Genomic DNA, 17,739 nt, shown 5'->3' with positions numbered 1-17,739 from the left:
GGGTGAGTGAGTGGGAGAAGGACTGTAGAGCCCAGGAGGCTCCTCATATGTTGAACCACCCCTGCCCACCTCATTCCTCATTGCTTGCCTTGCTGATGCAGCCGGAGAAAGGGACCCAGAAGTTGGACGATCCCAAGTTAAACACCACAGTGAATTCCTGAGGTTAGGGCCAATGCTGATAAAGCCACAGTACTTGGCTCGGAAGAAGAATACACCAAACCCAGTGCTGCAGCCCAGCACCAGCCTTGTATGCCCGGTCATTCAGTCATTCCTTCCACTAATACTTGTTAAGCCCACATAAGTGCTGGGCGCTGTCCTTTGGGCTGGGCACACACCAGTGAGTGAGACCAATAGGGTCTCTGCCCCCTGAAGCTCCGCCTAGTAGAGGAGCCAGGCATAAAATTACAATAAAGGGTGGTAAGAGCCACAACGAGAAGAGACAGGGTGCTAAGGGAGCAAAGGGAGGCACCCAGAGGTCTCGCTGCAGGAAGTAACGTCTAAACCAAGACCTGAAGGCTGTGTGGGAGCTGACCAGACGAAGAGGTGGAAGAAGTGGGAGCCATCAGAAGAACAAAACAGTTGGCATGAACTTACTCATTTTGATATGTCAAGTTTGAAGTGCAGTTAACACTAACACATGGGCCTGGCTTCCTGCCTAATTAGAGAATGGCTTGGAAAGACCCTGTAAATCTAAATTTCCAAGCCCGGGGTGCAGGTTGGCAGGGAGTGTAGGAGGCAGTGTCCCAGGGGCTAAATGCTGGGCTTTGGTATCCCATAAACTCAGGTTCGAGTCCCAGTTCTACCTCTTCTGAGTTAGGTGACCTTGGGTAAGTCAATTCAACCTATCCGGGCTGTACTTTCCACATCTAAAAGTGGATAATAATGCTGACCCCCACTCTGTAGCGCAGTAGTGATATCCAGATGATGAAGTCCTCAGCATGGTAAATGGCCTGGGTTCAACGCTTGTTAAAAATAAATTTGTGGAATCCACCCCCAACCTAAACATCATTTGATGCTCAAGGATTTCAAGTGTTTTGAGAAAAGAAATCCGACCTACTCCAAACAGCTTAGCTAACGTGCGTTGAGAAGGTACAGATGCCGGCTCTGTCCTACACGCCCGACACGCTCACTTTATTCCCTTCTCAGGGCAACCTCATAATAAAGGTGCCAGAGTTCCCCAGTGTCACAAACAGAGGACCAAAGCACAGAGGTTCAGCAACTTGCCTCAAGTCATCAAAAGCTAAGAGGAAACAAAATCCGTCTTCAAAAACCCAGGATGCTGCCAGCTCCAGACGCCGGGGAGGGTGTGGAGCAACAGGGGTCCCCGCCCACTGCTGGCAGGAGTGCAAACTGGTGCAGCCACTTTGGAACATGGTTTTTCACAAAACTACTTGTTCTTCCCATTTGACCCACTTATCCCGCTCCTTTGTATTTACCCAAAATAATTTAAGAATTATGTCCACACAAAAGCCTGAGCACAGATATTTACAGCAGCTTTATTCATAAATGTCAACTTGGAAGCAACCAAGATGTCCTGCAGGACATCCTGAATGGATAAACTGTAGTACATCTAGACAATGGAATATTATTCAGCACTAAAAATGAAACTGGCTATTTAGCTATGAACAGACATGGAGAAAATGTAAACACATACTGCTCAGTGAAAGGAGCCAATCTAAAAAGACTACATCCTGTGTGATCCCAACTTAATGACACTCCGGGCAGGGGTGGGGGAGCTATGGAGACAGTAAAAGGATCCATGGTGGCCTGTCAGGGAACCGACCAGGAGAGATGATTAGGCAGAGCACAGGGGACTTTTGGGCAGTGAAGCTGCCCCGTGTAACACTATAAGAGTGGACACCTGTCGTTACACATTTGTTCTAACTCATAGACGGTACAGCACCGAGACTGGACCCCAAAGTAAACCACGGACTCAGGGGAGACAATGACAAGCCAGCGTCGGTGTGACTGTGACCAATGCACCTCTCTGGGGCCAGATGAGCACAGCAGCATCAGGCGTGAGTGGCGGGGAAGGGTAGGGGTTGTGTGGGAACTCTGTACTTTCAGCTCAGCTTCTTTTTTTTTTTATCTCTGAAAAACATTGTATTTTTTTTTCTTCTTTTTAAAATTTTATTCAGCTCAGCTTCTCTGTGAACATAAAACTGCTCTAAAAAAAAACTATGAGTTAAAAAGAAACTAGGCTTTAAACCTAGGGAGTTTGGCTCCTGAACACAGCCCTTTAATCACTATGCTATACTTACTATCCCCCAAGTTCTAATGGAAGGGAAAATCCAACTTTTAATAGAAGTAAAAAAGAAAAAAAATGTGCACATGTAAGGTGAGACAAGGAGATTGGTGGGTTTTGGAATGTGGTTACAGTTAAGGTTTCCAGCCCTTCCTAATCCTTCCTAGAGGCCAGGCGAGGCTTCAAGGCTGATTAAGCCGACTCCTGCCTCATGAGTAGTGTTTGGTGAAAAGCACTTGACGTGTGGCGTGAGGCCAACGTCCCCGGGGTCCTTTGGTCTGGAAAAACAGCTGTGAGTAATCTGGGGCACCGGGAGCAGAAAGCTTTATCAGCTGGCCCGTCCCAAAGCTGCTGGAAAGACTATCTGCTAAACTGCCCTATTTTTAGAGAAAGGCGTTCTTTCCAAGGCGCTGCCTCTGACCAAGGAGCAAGCCAGCTCTGTCCCCAGGCACAGCCTGTGAACATCTAGCCACTCCTCTCGTTTGTCTGACTTACGGCTCATTTTCTGTGTGTTTGGGGACCAACATTCAAAGCACTTGACCAAAGAATTTATAAAAGGCTAGCTCATCCCCAGCAGGGGTCCCCACCGTGGTATTGCTTTCCACCCTGGGAAGGAAGGACACCTTGTCCTGCTCAGATGAGAGCACCTTGCCAGCATGTCAAAGAGGACCATTCAAGGTCAGGAAAAAGCCTTTTTTGTTGCTGTAAGGAAGCAAATACCTACATGGGAGAAATCCTATAGAGGATTAAATTGTTTTATTTGTTTGCTTATTTGTTTGTTTTTTTAATCCTTACCCTAGATACTTCCTTTTTAAGAGAGAGAGGAGAGGAGAGAAAGAGAGAGAGAAACATCAGTGTGAGAACCATCGATCGGTTGCCTCCTGCACGCGCCCTTACCAGAGGTCGATCCTGCAACCTAAGCATGTGCCCTGACTGGGGATTGAACCCATAGCCTTTTGGTGCGTAGAATGACACTCCCACTAACCTAGCCACCCGGCCAGGGCAGGATTAAGTTATGTTTTAATGCATCACGGTGGGAGAAGAAGTTAGGACAGTGAAGCAAAAGGAGATGGAGTCGTCCCCAGGCCCTCCCAACTAAACCAGGAGGCCAGACTGGCCCCAGGAACAGAGAAGCAGCCCAGAGCTGGCTCAGGGTTCAACTCACTTGAGCATCCTTTAGGACTCCCTGGAATAATCCAAGAGCTAATAACAACATTCATAACAAAAGGATAATAATAGCAACCATATTCTCAGACACATTTTGCATGCAAGATACTTTAAGCACATTGTCTTATAGACCTCGGGACAGCCCATGCAGTGAGTGTTACCACTGAAATTTTTCAGGTAAGCGAACTGAAGCTCAGAGAAATTGCTCAGCTTACCCCAACGAATGGCAACGCTGACATGCAAACTCAAACTCTTCTGCCTCCACAGCCCATGCATTCTCTTTCCGTTTGTCATCCTGGCCCCGCTAAGTATCTTGGGAGGTCACACAAAAGGAAGGCCAGGTCGAGGACTTTGTCAACTTCATGTTCTAGAATTCACACCAAAACAAAGCAACGTTTTTCTCTGGCACCGCTCCCCACCCCTACCATTTGCCTTGCCCCTAACACACATTTAGAGCCGAGTGACACAACCAGTTTGGGGACACAGAGTCACACAGTGGGAGGGCCTTGCTGCCAAACTTGTTGGGAACCTGAGGGACCACCAAGTCCCACCCTCTAGTCTGCAGGTGAGGAAAAGGTGAGATAGAAAAGTAAAACGATTGGCCCAAGGTCACACAGCAATTAGAGAAATTCAAACACAGAGTCCGAATGTGGGGCCTTCCCACAGTACCACCCCACCCATCAGTGGGACTCGACCTGGGCAGGATTCAGCAATGTGTACCAGCTGAATGGGTTCCAGCTGAGCCCTACCGTCGAGGGGATGCCTAGGGCAAGGCAATGCTGAACCAGAAGTACATGGGAGAAACTTTCCAACAGGAGGAACACAGATTGTCCTGGACCTCTGGGGAATCCAGTGGGTTTGTGGCCTTTCAGAGCCAGACGTCCCCAGGTCCCCAGTCTACTCACATAACTGCTCTTCCGTTATTCTCTCTATAAGCACACTTCCTGAGGGCAGCCTTGCAGATATTTACAAGCAAAACCTGCAGCCGATGGTCTTTCATAAACTCTTCCAGGGCCCCTGCTTGTCCAAGCTGCTGCCGCTGGACTGAACTTGGACCGAAGAAACCCTGAAAGAGCAGAGAGGGGTGAGTGAGTGAGTGCATGGTGTCATCGGTCCATCCCAGGTTCCACTCACCCCGTCCCACTATCGGCTCCTCTGGGTGGGGAGCGAGAGGCGGCAGTCAGGGAGAGTGGCTGTCACTGCCTCGCTGTGCCCAGGTTCCCTTGCCTCCTCGGGCTCTGAGGATCTGCAGGCGCACCAGTATCGGCAAGACAAGCTTCCTTGTCCTTGCTCAGGGGTCACTCACTACTCCCCAGGCTGTCGTTGACAAAGTTGAGAGGTTGCTCCACCAATTCCAGGAGGTTCTAAGTTGGTGGCAGTCAAATGTTTTGCCCTGGACAAACACTGACATTCTCTAAAGACCTGAGGTGGCACCAAGCAAGTACTGACAAGAGACAGTTTACAGCGGGAGGGGGAAAACGGGCATGGATTAAGCTCCTACTGTGTTCTGGGCATTTTCTGTCATTTAATCCTCACCATGACATTGTTATCATCTCCACTTGACAAATATCTAAAGACTTCCCAGGGTGTTCAGCACCCTCACCAAAGCCAGACAGGCAGGAAATGGCAGGGCTAAAATGCCACCTCAGGTCCCCAACCTCCAACATGCACACGCCAGACATCCCCATGGCAGACGCCGCTGGTTTTCTACTGAACCTTTCCTTTCTGACAGAACCATGGCTGCATGGAGGCAGCAATGGGCCCAGCTCCAGGTGGCCTGGAGCTTAGTAGCATCTACCATCTGCTGAAATCATCTCTAGCTACTGGGCCTGATGCTTCAGCTGCAGCTCAGGACTGGTTATCTCGTAGAAACCATCTTACACACAGCAGTCAGTAAGATTGTGAGCACGGTGTTATCACTGTGCTTCTGTTGCTCCACAGTATGCCAACTCTTGTCAATTAACCCGGGGCACCAGTATGTGTAGCAGTGTTTCTACTGAGGATGCATTAGAAGATCTATCCACCACCCCTCTGCTCCCTGCCACCCCTCCCAACAAAACCAACAACTTACAGGAAACTTTTTCAAGGTTTATAGTCCATTCAAATTTCACAGGTCCAAACCCAAAGCTGCATTCACGTTATCAACCCTGTTACCCAGAAGATTGGGGAATGTCAAGAATGCCAAAGCAAAGTCTTAAAAGTATAGGGGCATTTCTATACTATACAATCCACTTTTTCAAATTGAAAGAAAATTGTCTCTACAACTGCAGACAAAAATGTATTCCAGCCAAGGCGATTACAATACCAGCTGTGTCCACCTTACAACTACAGTGCTGCACTTTCCCGGGAGAGGCCTGGCTGGCGGCAGGATAGCCCAGCGTTTCTAAGCCTCGGCACCGTTGACATTCTGGGCCAGTTTGTTGTGAGGTCTGTCGTGGGCCCTGCAGAAAGACAGCAGCAGCAGCGGGCCGACCCACGAGATGCCGGGGCACTCTCATTGTGATGGACGGAAATGCCTGCAGACATAGCCGGCTGTCTCCTGGAGAGCAACGCCACCACGCAGCACTAGTTAAGAATCACTGATAAAGGACCCGTTTACATGCACAGCTACATTGAACCTACAGAGCCATGAAACACCCCAGTAAAGTAAGCAGCTCTGGTCCATGTTCCAGCAGCAATTCCAACCCCCTACTGCAGGGAGCAGGCGGTCGCCGAAATAGCCTTCAGCTGTAATCATGGACAAGGCCTATTGACCAGGCCATCAAGAAACTCTGCTTCGAGAGGATACCCCCTCTTTGCTGGTCCCCAGAGACAGTGAGGTGGGATTCCCACAAGGCCTTCTCCAGACCTTGCTTCCTTCACTCACGGGCAGGCTGTGGAAGAGCCGCCTCCCCACCCGCCCTCGTTTTCCCCACCCCTCTGCTCTGGCGTCCCAGTCAACAGAACTCTTTCTGTGCTTCATTTCCCGGCTCATTTCTGGAGCCCCATCTTCTCAGAATAACTGTCTAGGCACAGCGGTCACTACTGAACAGACTCTGGCAGTTCAACACTGAAAGAGAACCTAACTCCGCAGAGAATTTTGGGAGACTTCTCTGGAACCCAGCTTTGAGCAGGTCCACAGGCGAAATCTTGGGGGAAGCCCTTGGATTCCACCCTGGCTTTGTGCTCTGGGATGTACAAAATTGGAGTTCATCCTATAGGTTTCCAAGCAAAGCAAATGGGAGTTCCTTTCTGGGTTCTTCCGAGCAGATAGATAAAGATATATGAGTAGATATAGATATAGATGCAGTTATGCAATATAGAGGAGTGGGCAAAAGTAGGCTTACAGCTATTTGTACAGAAAATAATACAATAATTAATAAGTAATGATATAAGAAAAAACTTTGTTTCACATTTGTGGTGCTGACAAAAGTAAATCTTCTTTTGCCCTCTCCTGTGCATGTATCTATATACATATTTTGAATCTTTCTCAGAGCCACTCACCCTCTTATTTCAATGATAATCAGTGATAGAAAAAAGTCCATTTACTCATAAATGTTAATTTGAGTATACATTATCAAATCGGTAGTATCAATTCATTCACTCATTCAAGTGCTCCAGAAGAGCGGGTCAGTTTGTCTGTGGCTCACCGCTTATCTGTTGAATTAGCTCAGGCCCACTTTGAGGTGCTGTCGTTAGTGCTGAACGTACAGCCGTGAACAGGAGTGACACAGTCGCTGGCCTCAGCGTATGTATAGTCCAGGAGGGGAGCAAGAGAACAAAGAAACAAATGCAACAATCACAAACGGTGGAAAGAGCTCAAGTGGAGAGAAACTGCAGGGGAGAAGCAGCCTACACAGGGTGATCGGGGAGACCTCCTTGAGCAAATGCCCACTGAGCAGAGACTTGAACATGAGGAGCTAGCCTAAAAAGATGTGCAAGGCACCACAGACCACGCACATCGGACACGTGCATACATGCACCACACACGCACAGACACGATACACCCGTTGCTTCAAGGGAACATTTCAGAGCTGAGGGAAGACTTTAGCATGAAGGTCCTGAGACGATAGGTTTTATTACTCAATAAAAAAAAGGTAAGGAGACACTCTATTTCCCACGACAATTTTATCTATCTACCATAACACTGGGTGATAAATATGTAAGAAGACCTTGAACTGCTACTGATACCATAGTTAATAGAAAAAGAAAAGCCTTTATTCCTGGGCCCAGCCCTCGGCTTTAAGACCATGGGCAGAGAAGTATGATACATTTTTGCTTAGGGGGAAAAAGAACTTTATGATTAAAATACCACCTAGGAAACTAACTTTATTACTGTTGATTATTCTGTATCTGAAACTATCCACGTCTATTCCCCCTTTCCCAATAAAAGGCCACTTTTATATGTGAAACTACATGTATATGTCACATTATAAATACATGGTAAGTACAGTCATATATTTAAAACACAAGTTTTTTACACAAGGTACTATCTGTAGCAGTGCTATTATAACAAAGGGTAATAAGTTAAATGTGTTCTTTTCTATTTTAAGTATTTAAAAATAATTTTATGAGTGGAAACACATGTCTACTTCGCTAGCCAATTAGCAGCTCGTTCATTGCCGCTTGCTGAGGGTCGACCAGGTGCTGGGCACTGAGGCAGAGAGCGGCAAAGCTGACAGGGAGCGGGCTCCCGCTGACCTGGGCCCGCGTGGCGAAGATGGTGCAGTGGGGCAGATGGGCATTCGACAAGTATTTACAGAGAGAAGTACTGACAGCACGTTATAAAATCACTACCTCCCTCTGAAAGTCTGGAAATGACACGTAAGGCGGGACAGCACAGATGAGTAAGAGCAGAGAAGGGGGGCGCATGTCAGGCTGCGGGGGCTGCATGTGGGAAGGCCCTGACTGGGAGGGAGCAAGGCTGGCTCCCAGCAGGAGCCAAGGGAGGAGGACAGTAGTCCCTGATGCACTAGAGAGATGGGCAGGGACCAGGTCCTGGAGGGTCCTTTAAGGCTCACTGAGGTGTCTGGGCCTCGTGTTACAGGAATCAGAAGCCCCCACCCAGCCCAGATGCGGGAAGTGACAAAGCTCTGCATGGCCCCAGGAGGACAAGTGAGAAATGAATACAGCGAGGGTCCAAGAGAGCACAATGGAGATGAAGAGGCCCATGGTCTTTTCCTGAAGCCTCAAGATCTCAACCCTGCCCCCTGACTGGGGTGGTTCAGTGGGTTGAGCATCATCCTGCAAGCTGAAGAGTCACAGGTTCGATTACCAGTCAGGGCACATGCCTGGGTTGTGTGTGGGTGAGGTTCCTGGTTGGGAGCATGCAAGAAGCAACTGATCAATGTTTCTCTCCCTTCCCCTCTCTCTCCCTTCCCCTCTAAACAAATAAAATCTTTAAAAAAAATAGTCTTCACCCCTATGAGCCATGAACAATGGGGGCATAGGGGATGTCGTGAGCACAGAGGCCTTTGGAAACCTTCCAGATCTCCACCTTTTGTGTAAAAGGCCTTTCTCAACTCTGGTTATCCTTAGCTCACATTTCAGGGCTGGCATTAAAGTGCTGAGTGAAGTTCAGTGTGGAAGGGCAAAGTTCGTCAGCGGGCGTGACCTAAGCCCACTACACACACACATGCTCTGATGCAACTGCATGCTCTGTGGGATCAGGGTCCTATCCATCTTCTCGACCAAGAGATGGATTCCCTGCATCTGGAACATAATGGGAGCTCAAAAACACTGGATGCTGTTATTCAACCTCTTTGAGCCTCAGCTTTCTCATCTGAAAAGTGGGGATAAAAATATTCATCTGGCAGGTACTGTGAGAATACACAGTATATGTCTACAGCCATACCACCCTGAAAGCACCCGATTTCGTCTGGTCTCAGAAGCTAAGCAGGGTCGGGCCTGGTTAGTACTTGGATGCGAGAATTCATAGTATATGTAAAGCACCCAGCACAATGCTTAGTATTCAGCAAATTAGTTATAAATAAGAGTAGCAATTGTTATCACTGTTATCATTTCTAGGGATGACAGTAGGGCAGCTGCTTCATGACCATTTGTGGTCACTACTGGCCACACTAAATATAGAGGTAAAGCCCAGGACCTGTTGATAGGCCAGTTATTACAGTGCAAATCAACAAAGCAGGGAGGGACTCGAGATAACAGCCCTTGACATTCACTGTGCTGCAAGTCCAAGGACACTCAGTGCGACTGAGTGGAAAGAAGGTGGAGAGTGACGCTGCATTACCAGATAGCTCTGCAGAGTGGCCCTTCACAGAGAATGCTCTTCTATCACTCCGTTCAGTGCAGGCAGCCCAGGAGGTCAAAGGGTGTGCTGAGCCTCCCCCCAGACTCACACGCTATCCAGAGAGCAGGTAGGCTAATGGACTATTTCTTTTGGACCAGAGTTTTCCAGTGTAAAAGTAATATATATGTACAGTTTAAAAAAATCAAACAGTACAATAGGATGTAAATAGAAAAGTCAGCATTCCTATCACCCTGATCCGTCAGGCAGATTCCCCAGAAATAATCACTGTTATTTCTTATACTTTTATGCATACACAAGAATATACACTTATTCTTTACACATGGGATTATTTTTAAAACTTTCCTGAAACTTGCTCCCCCCCCACACTTTAACCAAAAATATCTTTGCATATCAATATATGTAGTTTTATCTCGTTTTTAACAATTGCTCTATTGACTAAGAGCATGTAATAAGTCTCCAGATCTGGATGGCTTAACATAACTGAAATTTATTTTTCATTCACCTAGATCCAGTTGGTGGTAGGAAATGTTTGGGGAAGGCGGGAGGTGCTCTTATCCTAGCATTTATTCAGGGACCCAAGATAACCAAAGCCCTGCCAACTTCCACATGTGACTTCTGCATACTCACTGTCTTCTAAAGGCACCCTGCGTGTTGATACCCAGCTAGCAGATGGAGACAGTGTGGAGGAAGGTGGGTTTGTTTTATATGAACCAGGTCTAGAAGTGACATATATCACTTCTGCCTGCACACCACTGGCCAGAATTGACTCCCTACTTTAGACTGGTAAGGAGATGTCCCAGCTGGACAGCTGCTTCCTGCAACTCCGCACCGTGGCAGGCAAGCACAGACCTTTGACGGGCAGTTAGCTACATCTGCACAGACCCACTATGTCAACACATTCTCAGCTATTGAAGGTTTAGGAGGCTGGCTTTTCTTCTCTTTTTTCTACTTTTCTATTTGTTTCTTATCAAAGGCAATTTTTTTATCCTCACCTGAGAACATGCTTATTGATTTTAGAGACAGGAAAGGAGGCAGAAAGAGACAGAGAGAAACACCAATGTGAGAAGTAACATCCATCAGTTGCCTCTCACACACGCCCTGATCAGCAATGGAACCCACAACCTGGGCATGTGCCCTGACCGGGAATCAAACCTGCAACCTTTCAGTTTATGGAATGACGCCCATCCAATTGAGCCACACCAGCCAGGGCAAAGGCAAATTCTTAAAAGTGTGGGAAACTATTACCCGCTAAGAATGAAGAAATAAGAAATGGACACCTGTAGAGGAGGCACACTGGTTCAGACTTGGTGTGTAGGGAGGAGACACTACTGATGAAAAGCCCTGAAAAAATTCGTATTTTGACCCAGGAACACATGTGAAGACGTTTCTTAAGGAAATTGGTGGATTACTGCTCACATTGTGTGCAGGAGGATATTTTATAATAGTGACACTGTAAGGAACCTAGATATCCAATGACAGAGACCTGTTTAAATTAAGTCTATTATGGGGCACCCATAGTAGACTCTGCAGTTATTTATAATTGTGTAGATACCTGCAAAACATAAAAAATGTGTCCATATGTTATGACAAAACATAATACTCCTAAACAGTGTAAATAATTTTTTAAAACAAATTGATTTCTTGTAGCAAAAAGGTGGAGGACATATATTAAACAGTTCATGGCATTTATCCCTGAGCAGTATGACTGTGGGTGTTTTCCACTTTCCTCTTTTACACCTTTATCTAACGTCTCGTTTTATCATCAGAAAAGAAAAAGTGAAACTATTTTCAGCTTGAATCAAATTTAAAACAATGTTGATAGAGGAGATCGGGGGTTTAAGGGACGAAAAGCAAGTGTGGGAGTCAGACCTGGCTTCCGGGACCTTGCCTGCCTGCTCTGCTGGGCCTGTCACCCAACACTCAGGTTGCTATCAGAAGCACTTGTCTCTGTTGAAGTGACTGGCTTTTGTCGCACCGTCCCCAGGTTATAATGGGACGGGAGGACAGGCCTCAGAGCAGTCAGTGGCAGCCCGGCCGTTGGTGGGCTACAGCTGGCCATGCCTCCAGCCTCTGCATGGGAAACACCATCAGGGCCCTCGTGGCCTTCATTCCAGCAGAGCGCTGCCAGAACTACGTGGTCGGAGACCTCCGGGAGATGCCGCTGGACAAGATGGTGGATCTGAGTGGGACCCAGCTACGCCGCTTCCCCATGCACGTGTGCTCCTTCCGAGAGCTGGTCAAGCTCTACCTAAGCGACAACCACCTCAGCAGCCTGCCTCTGGAGCTGGGGCAGCTACAGAATCTGCAGATCCTGGCCCTGGATTTCAACAACTTCAAGGCTCTGCCCCAGGTGGTGTGTACTTTGAAACAGCTCTGCATCCTCTACCTGGGCAACAACAAACTCTGCGACCTCCCCAATGAACTGAGCCTGCTCCAGAACCTTCGGACCCTGTGGGTCGAGGCCAACCGCCTCACCCAGCTGCCAGATGTGGTCTGCGAGCTCCATCTCCTTAAGACTCTGCATGCCGGCTCTAATGCCCTGCGTCTGCTACCAGGTCAGCTCCGGCGCCTTCGGGAGCTGAGGACCATCTGGCTCTCAGGCAACCTGCTGACTGAGTTTCCCCCTGTGCTGCTTCACATGCCTTTCTTGGAGGTGATCGACGTAGACCGAAATGGCATCCGCTACTTCCCCAGCTTGGCCCACTTGCCGAGTCTGAAGCTGGTTATCTATGACCACAATCCTTGCAGGAATGCACCCAAGGTGGCCAAAGGTGTGCGGCGCGTGGGAAGATGGGCAGAGGAGACCCCAGAGCCTGATCTCAGAAAAGCCAGGCGCTACGCTCTGGCCGAGGCAAGCCGGGAGGCTCAGGCACTTGCCCTGGCTCCTGCACTTCCTTCTACCACCTCCTGAGCTTCAGTGGTAGGTCAATGCCAAGAACCCAACTCCAGCATCTCCTTGGAGACCACTCCAGCAGAGTGCAAAAGCCGTTCTGGGACATTTGGGGTATCTCTTCCGTGGGAGCTGATAATCAGATGAAACCTCTAAATCACACCAAGTAGAAAAATTTTCTGGGAAACATCTCTGCCAAAAGGAAGTCGTATGCTACAGGCAGCCTGCCAACTTCCTTGCCAGAATACCAGTCTCTCCAAGCAGGTATTTTGAAACAGCGAAGAGGAAGGGCTGGGACACGGTGGTGTCCTCCACTCTCCAAAAGTGGCTGGTCGTGAGGTTCATGAGCTCCTAAGATAAGGTATTTATAGTACTCACCTAGCTGGACTGTCTCCGGCCCTTTGCAGGATATATTGTCTTACTTTGAGTGACCACAATAGTGTGAAAATATTACTAATTCAGGCCACTTTAAAAGGATATTTGCATCTAGTAAGACTCACAGAAAGACCTTGCTTTCCCCCTGTTCAGTGAAGGCTGAAGACCCCTGATGAAGAATGCCTCTTGCTGGAGCCCATCTGCCCCTTCAAACTTGACAGTGGTTCATGCAGACTTAGCTCTTCTTCCCTAAAAGGTCTGACCCATGGTGTTCTCAACTGTTTACTGTCACTGACAATGCTAGAAGTCATCTAGAAAGCGAAATCTACGGCACTGTGGTCTCTTTAAAATCAAGTCTAGTTGTGACCTGGCTGCCTCTGTGAAGCAGAGCGCTCCTGTTCACATTAACAAGGCAGAGCTGAATTGAATCCTTCCCATGGAGGGAAACCACATTTCCAGAACCACACTGGGTTATAGGTAGTAGGTGATAAACCTGCTCACTTGAAACAAGCATGTGGAAATTTGAATTGCAGGTTGTGGAATACATAGAGAATTTCGGCCTCTCTAGCCTACTCTACCTTTGCTCTGATTTGCCTTTGCATATATATAGGGTCTTCTGATGATCAGTGAAAAAATCTAGGTGTTTTGGCCATTTTTAAACTGTGAATTGTGACTTTCTTCCCAGAACATATCAACTTTAAACTGCTGTTAGTGGGTAATTTGATGACACAATCCTTTAAAATAATTTTATTCTTTTAGAATAAAATTTTATTCTTTTAGAGGGGAAGGGAGGGAGAAAGGGAAAAATCAGTGTGCAAGAGAGACATCAATTGGTTGCCCCTCACACACCAACTGGAGACCTGGCCCACAACCCAGGCACATGTCCTAACTGGGAATCAAACCTTTGGTTCACAGACTGGCAGTCCACCCACTGCGCCTCACCACCCAGGGCTGATAACACCATCCTTTCTGTGAACCTTTTCAGCAATCAAGGACATAAAGGGTCATCTTAGCTAAAACATACTATGTTTTAACATACTATAGTTAGTTTTAAAACATTACTTTTGTCATAAAAGCATCTTAACTCAGCAAAGTTTGGTTCTCAAATGACATTACACAGCAGACTGTTTTCATATTTTTCTACCAAGTATTTCTTGCTTTTCCTCTTGCTAAACCAGAGGAAATTTCATATCACATAATCTTCCTATCACCATCCTGTCTGTAGAACATCTGCAACCTATTCATTGATTAGACTTGAATCATTACATAAGCTGTCGAACTTATTAACTCCTTCAGCAGAATACAGATTTAGAGAGTAAGATTTATAGTCTATTTTCTCATTCCTGATGACTGAAACTAAACCATACTCAACTGATGAAAACTTTCTGCCGACAAAACCACCTTCTGACCTGTACACCTCCAGCCAGTCTTGAGTGCTCAGCTTTCTTTTGACCTTACCTTCCCCTCTCCAAGGTTAATGGGCCCCTTTTTCCAGTGTTGCCACAGACCAAAGCCATGAAACACTATAGCCACATGACCTATACAGAATCCTCACCTAACAAGCTAACTGGTCTGAATCAACATCAAATCATAAACATTTTGGCACATTAGTCAAGCTGTTTTCTTCTAAAATAATCAATACACAATAAACATCTCAAACAATATGGTTAAAAATGTACCACTGATTTTGCTGTCCAAAATGACTCTGTAAATTAAGATTTACATTTCCATTACCTTCTGATGTTTTCTTGAAATTCTGACATAAGTAGAATGCAAAAAAAGAAAAAATGTTTGAAGTACCAAATATAAATTTACTTATGATTTTGCAAGTCCTGAAAGTCTATGACCCAGTGATTCCACTTCTAGGAATGTATCTGAAGAAACCTGAAACACTAATTCAGAAGACTACCTGCACCCCTGTTCATTGCAGCATTATTTACAACAGCCAAGATCTGAAAGCAGCCCAAGTGCCCATCAGTAGATGAGTGATTAAAAAAGCTATGCATTTACACAACAAAATACTACTTACTTAGCTGTAAAGAAGGAAACCTTACCTTCTGAAACGGCATGAATGGACCTGTAGACAGAAATCTGTCTGGAATACTAAGTGAAATAAGCCAGTCAGAAAAAGACAAACACCATTCAATATGTGGAATCCAATGAACAAAACAAAATAGAACTCAGATACAGAGAACAGACTGACAGCTGTCAGAGAGGAGGAGGAGGAGAAGGAGGAGGAGGAGGAGGAGGAGGAGGTGGTAGTGGTGGTGGTGGTGGTGGCGGCAGCGGCTGGGTGAAAAAGGTGAAGGGATTAAGAAAAGAAAAAACCCTCAGACAGACAACAGTGTGATTACCACAAAGAAAGGAGAGTAGGGGAGAAAGAAGAGGGTAAAGTGGGGATAAAGGGTGTTGGAAGGAGACAGGACTTGGGGTGGTAAACACACAATATACAGATGATGTATTGTAGAACTAGTTATACCTCTGAAACTTAAGTAACTTTATTAACCAATGTTACTTCAATAAAGTAATTTTTTGTAAGATTAAAGTCCTGAAACACAAAGAGTAAAACCTCTTTCAGAAGTTTGTATAGAATTTTACCTTCCATAAATAAAAGTGATGCCAGCAAAAATCAACATGGATTCTATAGAAATACAGTTTTTTTCTCTTTTGTCCTAAAATGCAACATCACTGTAATTTCACACTTAAAAAGTGGGCTTGTTAAATTTTAACTAAAAAAGCACAGTGTATTATGATGGTTAAGAGAACAGCCTTCAAATTACCCAAGTTCAAACCCCAAGTTTGCCCTTCACTACTGGTAGGTTACAGTCCGTGTACCTCAATTTTCTCATCATTAAAACGGTTAAGTTCCTACCTCTCACAATAATGTTAAGGATTAAACAAATTACTGTGTATAAAGTGCACAGAACAGTGCCTGACAGGTGGCAGTTCATGTTTACATATCATGGTATAATTCTCTCATTATTATATAATGTATTACAATACTTACATGTACCCTACCATCAGCAATTCCTTGCTTGAAAGAAAAAAAACAAACACAATGGAACAAAAAAGCTTTTTCAATAAAATTTTCAACAGTATCTGCAGTCTTGAATATGAGAAATATAACTGCAATGTCATCCAATTCTTCTGGCTTACCTAAAATCACAGACATGATTACCGAAGATTTTATTTTTAAATTTCTGAATATACTTGCCCTTTCCATTATTCTAGGATCAGCAAAATCACCAAACTACCTTAAGACCGCAGTTAACGTTGATAGGTTCTACCACTTTAAGTGAAAGGGCCCATAACAGCCAATTTTACCATAGGCTAACATAAACCAGTTAAGTTCCTATAGCATTGCATCAATGTTACAATGAAACAACACTGAAAAAAATATAAGAAACTGCTGTACTTGAAAACATGAGACTCTTCCTTGGTACTAAGCCTTTGTGTATCTTGAGGGTCATGAGGTATGAGACTAAAGACACAGGTGTCTATCTGCTAGACACTTTACTCTGGCTTTTGTCAATATAATAAAAAAAATGCATAGACCTTATAATCTCACTAGCACAGAAGGAATATTAATACTACTAAAAAACAACTAAGTTTACATGACCCCCCTAAACATAACCTACTTCTGGGGAACAGGAAGCAGGTGATATTTATCTTTGAATCCCTGGTGGCTAGCAAAATTCTACCAAGGTACCTGCACTTTGGAGATTTTATCATGCACCCAGCCCACAAGAATGGTGCTATCCTCAGGGTCTTAAATTAATCCACATAACCTGTTCAATACCCCTATGTACTGTACAGCTCACAATTTATAAATGAAAACTGTGTAGTCAGGGTTGCTTTATTCTTCATATTGAGGATCTGAAATGTTCTATAGTAATCCTAATTTTAAAAAGTCCTCTTTAGCCTTGGCTGGTGTAGCTCAATGGACTGAGCACGGGCCTGTGAAGCAAAGAACTGCCAATTCGATTCCCAGTCAGGGCACATGCCTGGGTTGCAGGCCAGGTCCCCAGTATGGGACACATGAGAGGCAATCACACACTGATGTTTCTCTTTCTCCTTCATTTCTTCTAAAATAAAATTACACTCCTGTTCTAGGGATGCTCTAATACTCCAAAGTATGAGACAAAGCAGACTTAGAATTCTGTATAAAGAACATTCTGTTGACTTATCAGTCAGGGTCCTGGCCAAAAAATTCATTCATCCCCATATGGTTTACATGGGGAGACTTTAACAAAGGATTGATTACTAGACAGGATTAAAGGGGAGGTGGAGGGAACAGTACTGAGGTAGTAATATTGACACACAGAAACAAGATCAATAGCAGCAGCTGCCTTACTCACACAGCTGAGAGTGGAACAGAAATATCACCCATATCTAGTTAAGAGCTGTGAATACCCTGCGAAGCAACAGCAATGATAGGTCTCACAAGGATGCAGCCACTTTCAGAGACAAAGAGTAAAATCTGAAAGAAAACAATTCCCCCTCCCCACATCCTGCTGGTCCCTCCTGAGTTAAACCACAGGAAGCCAGTCCACAAGGAGCTGGGAAGCAGTCAAGGCGATGCCCCATGGCACCCAAACAGGTAAAGAATGGATCCTGGCTTGAGGTGAGCTAAAAGGTGAGTAACCAGCACACACGTTCTCCTTCGAAAAACAGCAAAAAACCCTAAGTTTACTAGAATAGATTTAAAATTCCTGAGCATTAGACAATTTTCTATGCAATAGCTATTATGTACATTGCAACTCTCATTTCCATGTCACAAAAGTCTTGTGCAAATAACATTGCTTCCATATT

The 17,739-nt window shown here is 45.6% G+C and overlaps 1 protein-coding gene across 1 annotated transcript; it reads left to right on the top strand.

Moving 5' to 3' along the window:
* Positions 1–11,665: 11,665 nt before the first annotated feature.
* Positions 11,666–12,648, top strand: LRRC10 (leucine rich repeat containing 10). Its single transcript, XM_037132154.2, has one exon. It carries the CDS (start codon positions 11,737–11,739, stop codon positions 12,571–12,573), a length of 837 nt encoding a protein of 278 aa, XP_036988049.2. The 5' UTR covers positions 11,666–11,736; the 3' UTR covers positions 12,574–12,648.
* Positions 12,649–17,739: the final 5,091 nt, after the last annotated feature.

Source organism: Artibeus jamaicensis, unplaced genomic scaffold (assembly GCF_021234435.1).
Source record: "Artibeus jamaicensis isolate MK-2021 breed Jamaican fruit bat unplaced genomic scaffold, CSHL_Jam_final contig_233, whole genome shotgun sequence".
In the NCBI taxonomy this organism is placed as follows: Eukaryota; Metazoa; Chordata; class Mammalia; order Chiroptera; family Phyllostomidae; genus Artibeus; species Artibeus jamaicensis.
Note: the sequence above shows the minus strand (reverse complement) of the source record. Positions and strands in the feature narration are given on the sequence as shown.

What these genes read in the sequence shown, in the direction of transcription:
- LRRC10 (XM_037132154.2), top strand. Translation starts at nt 11,737, where the DNA reads ATGGGAAACACCATCAGGGCCCTCGTGGCCTTCATTCCAGCAGAGCGC.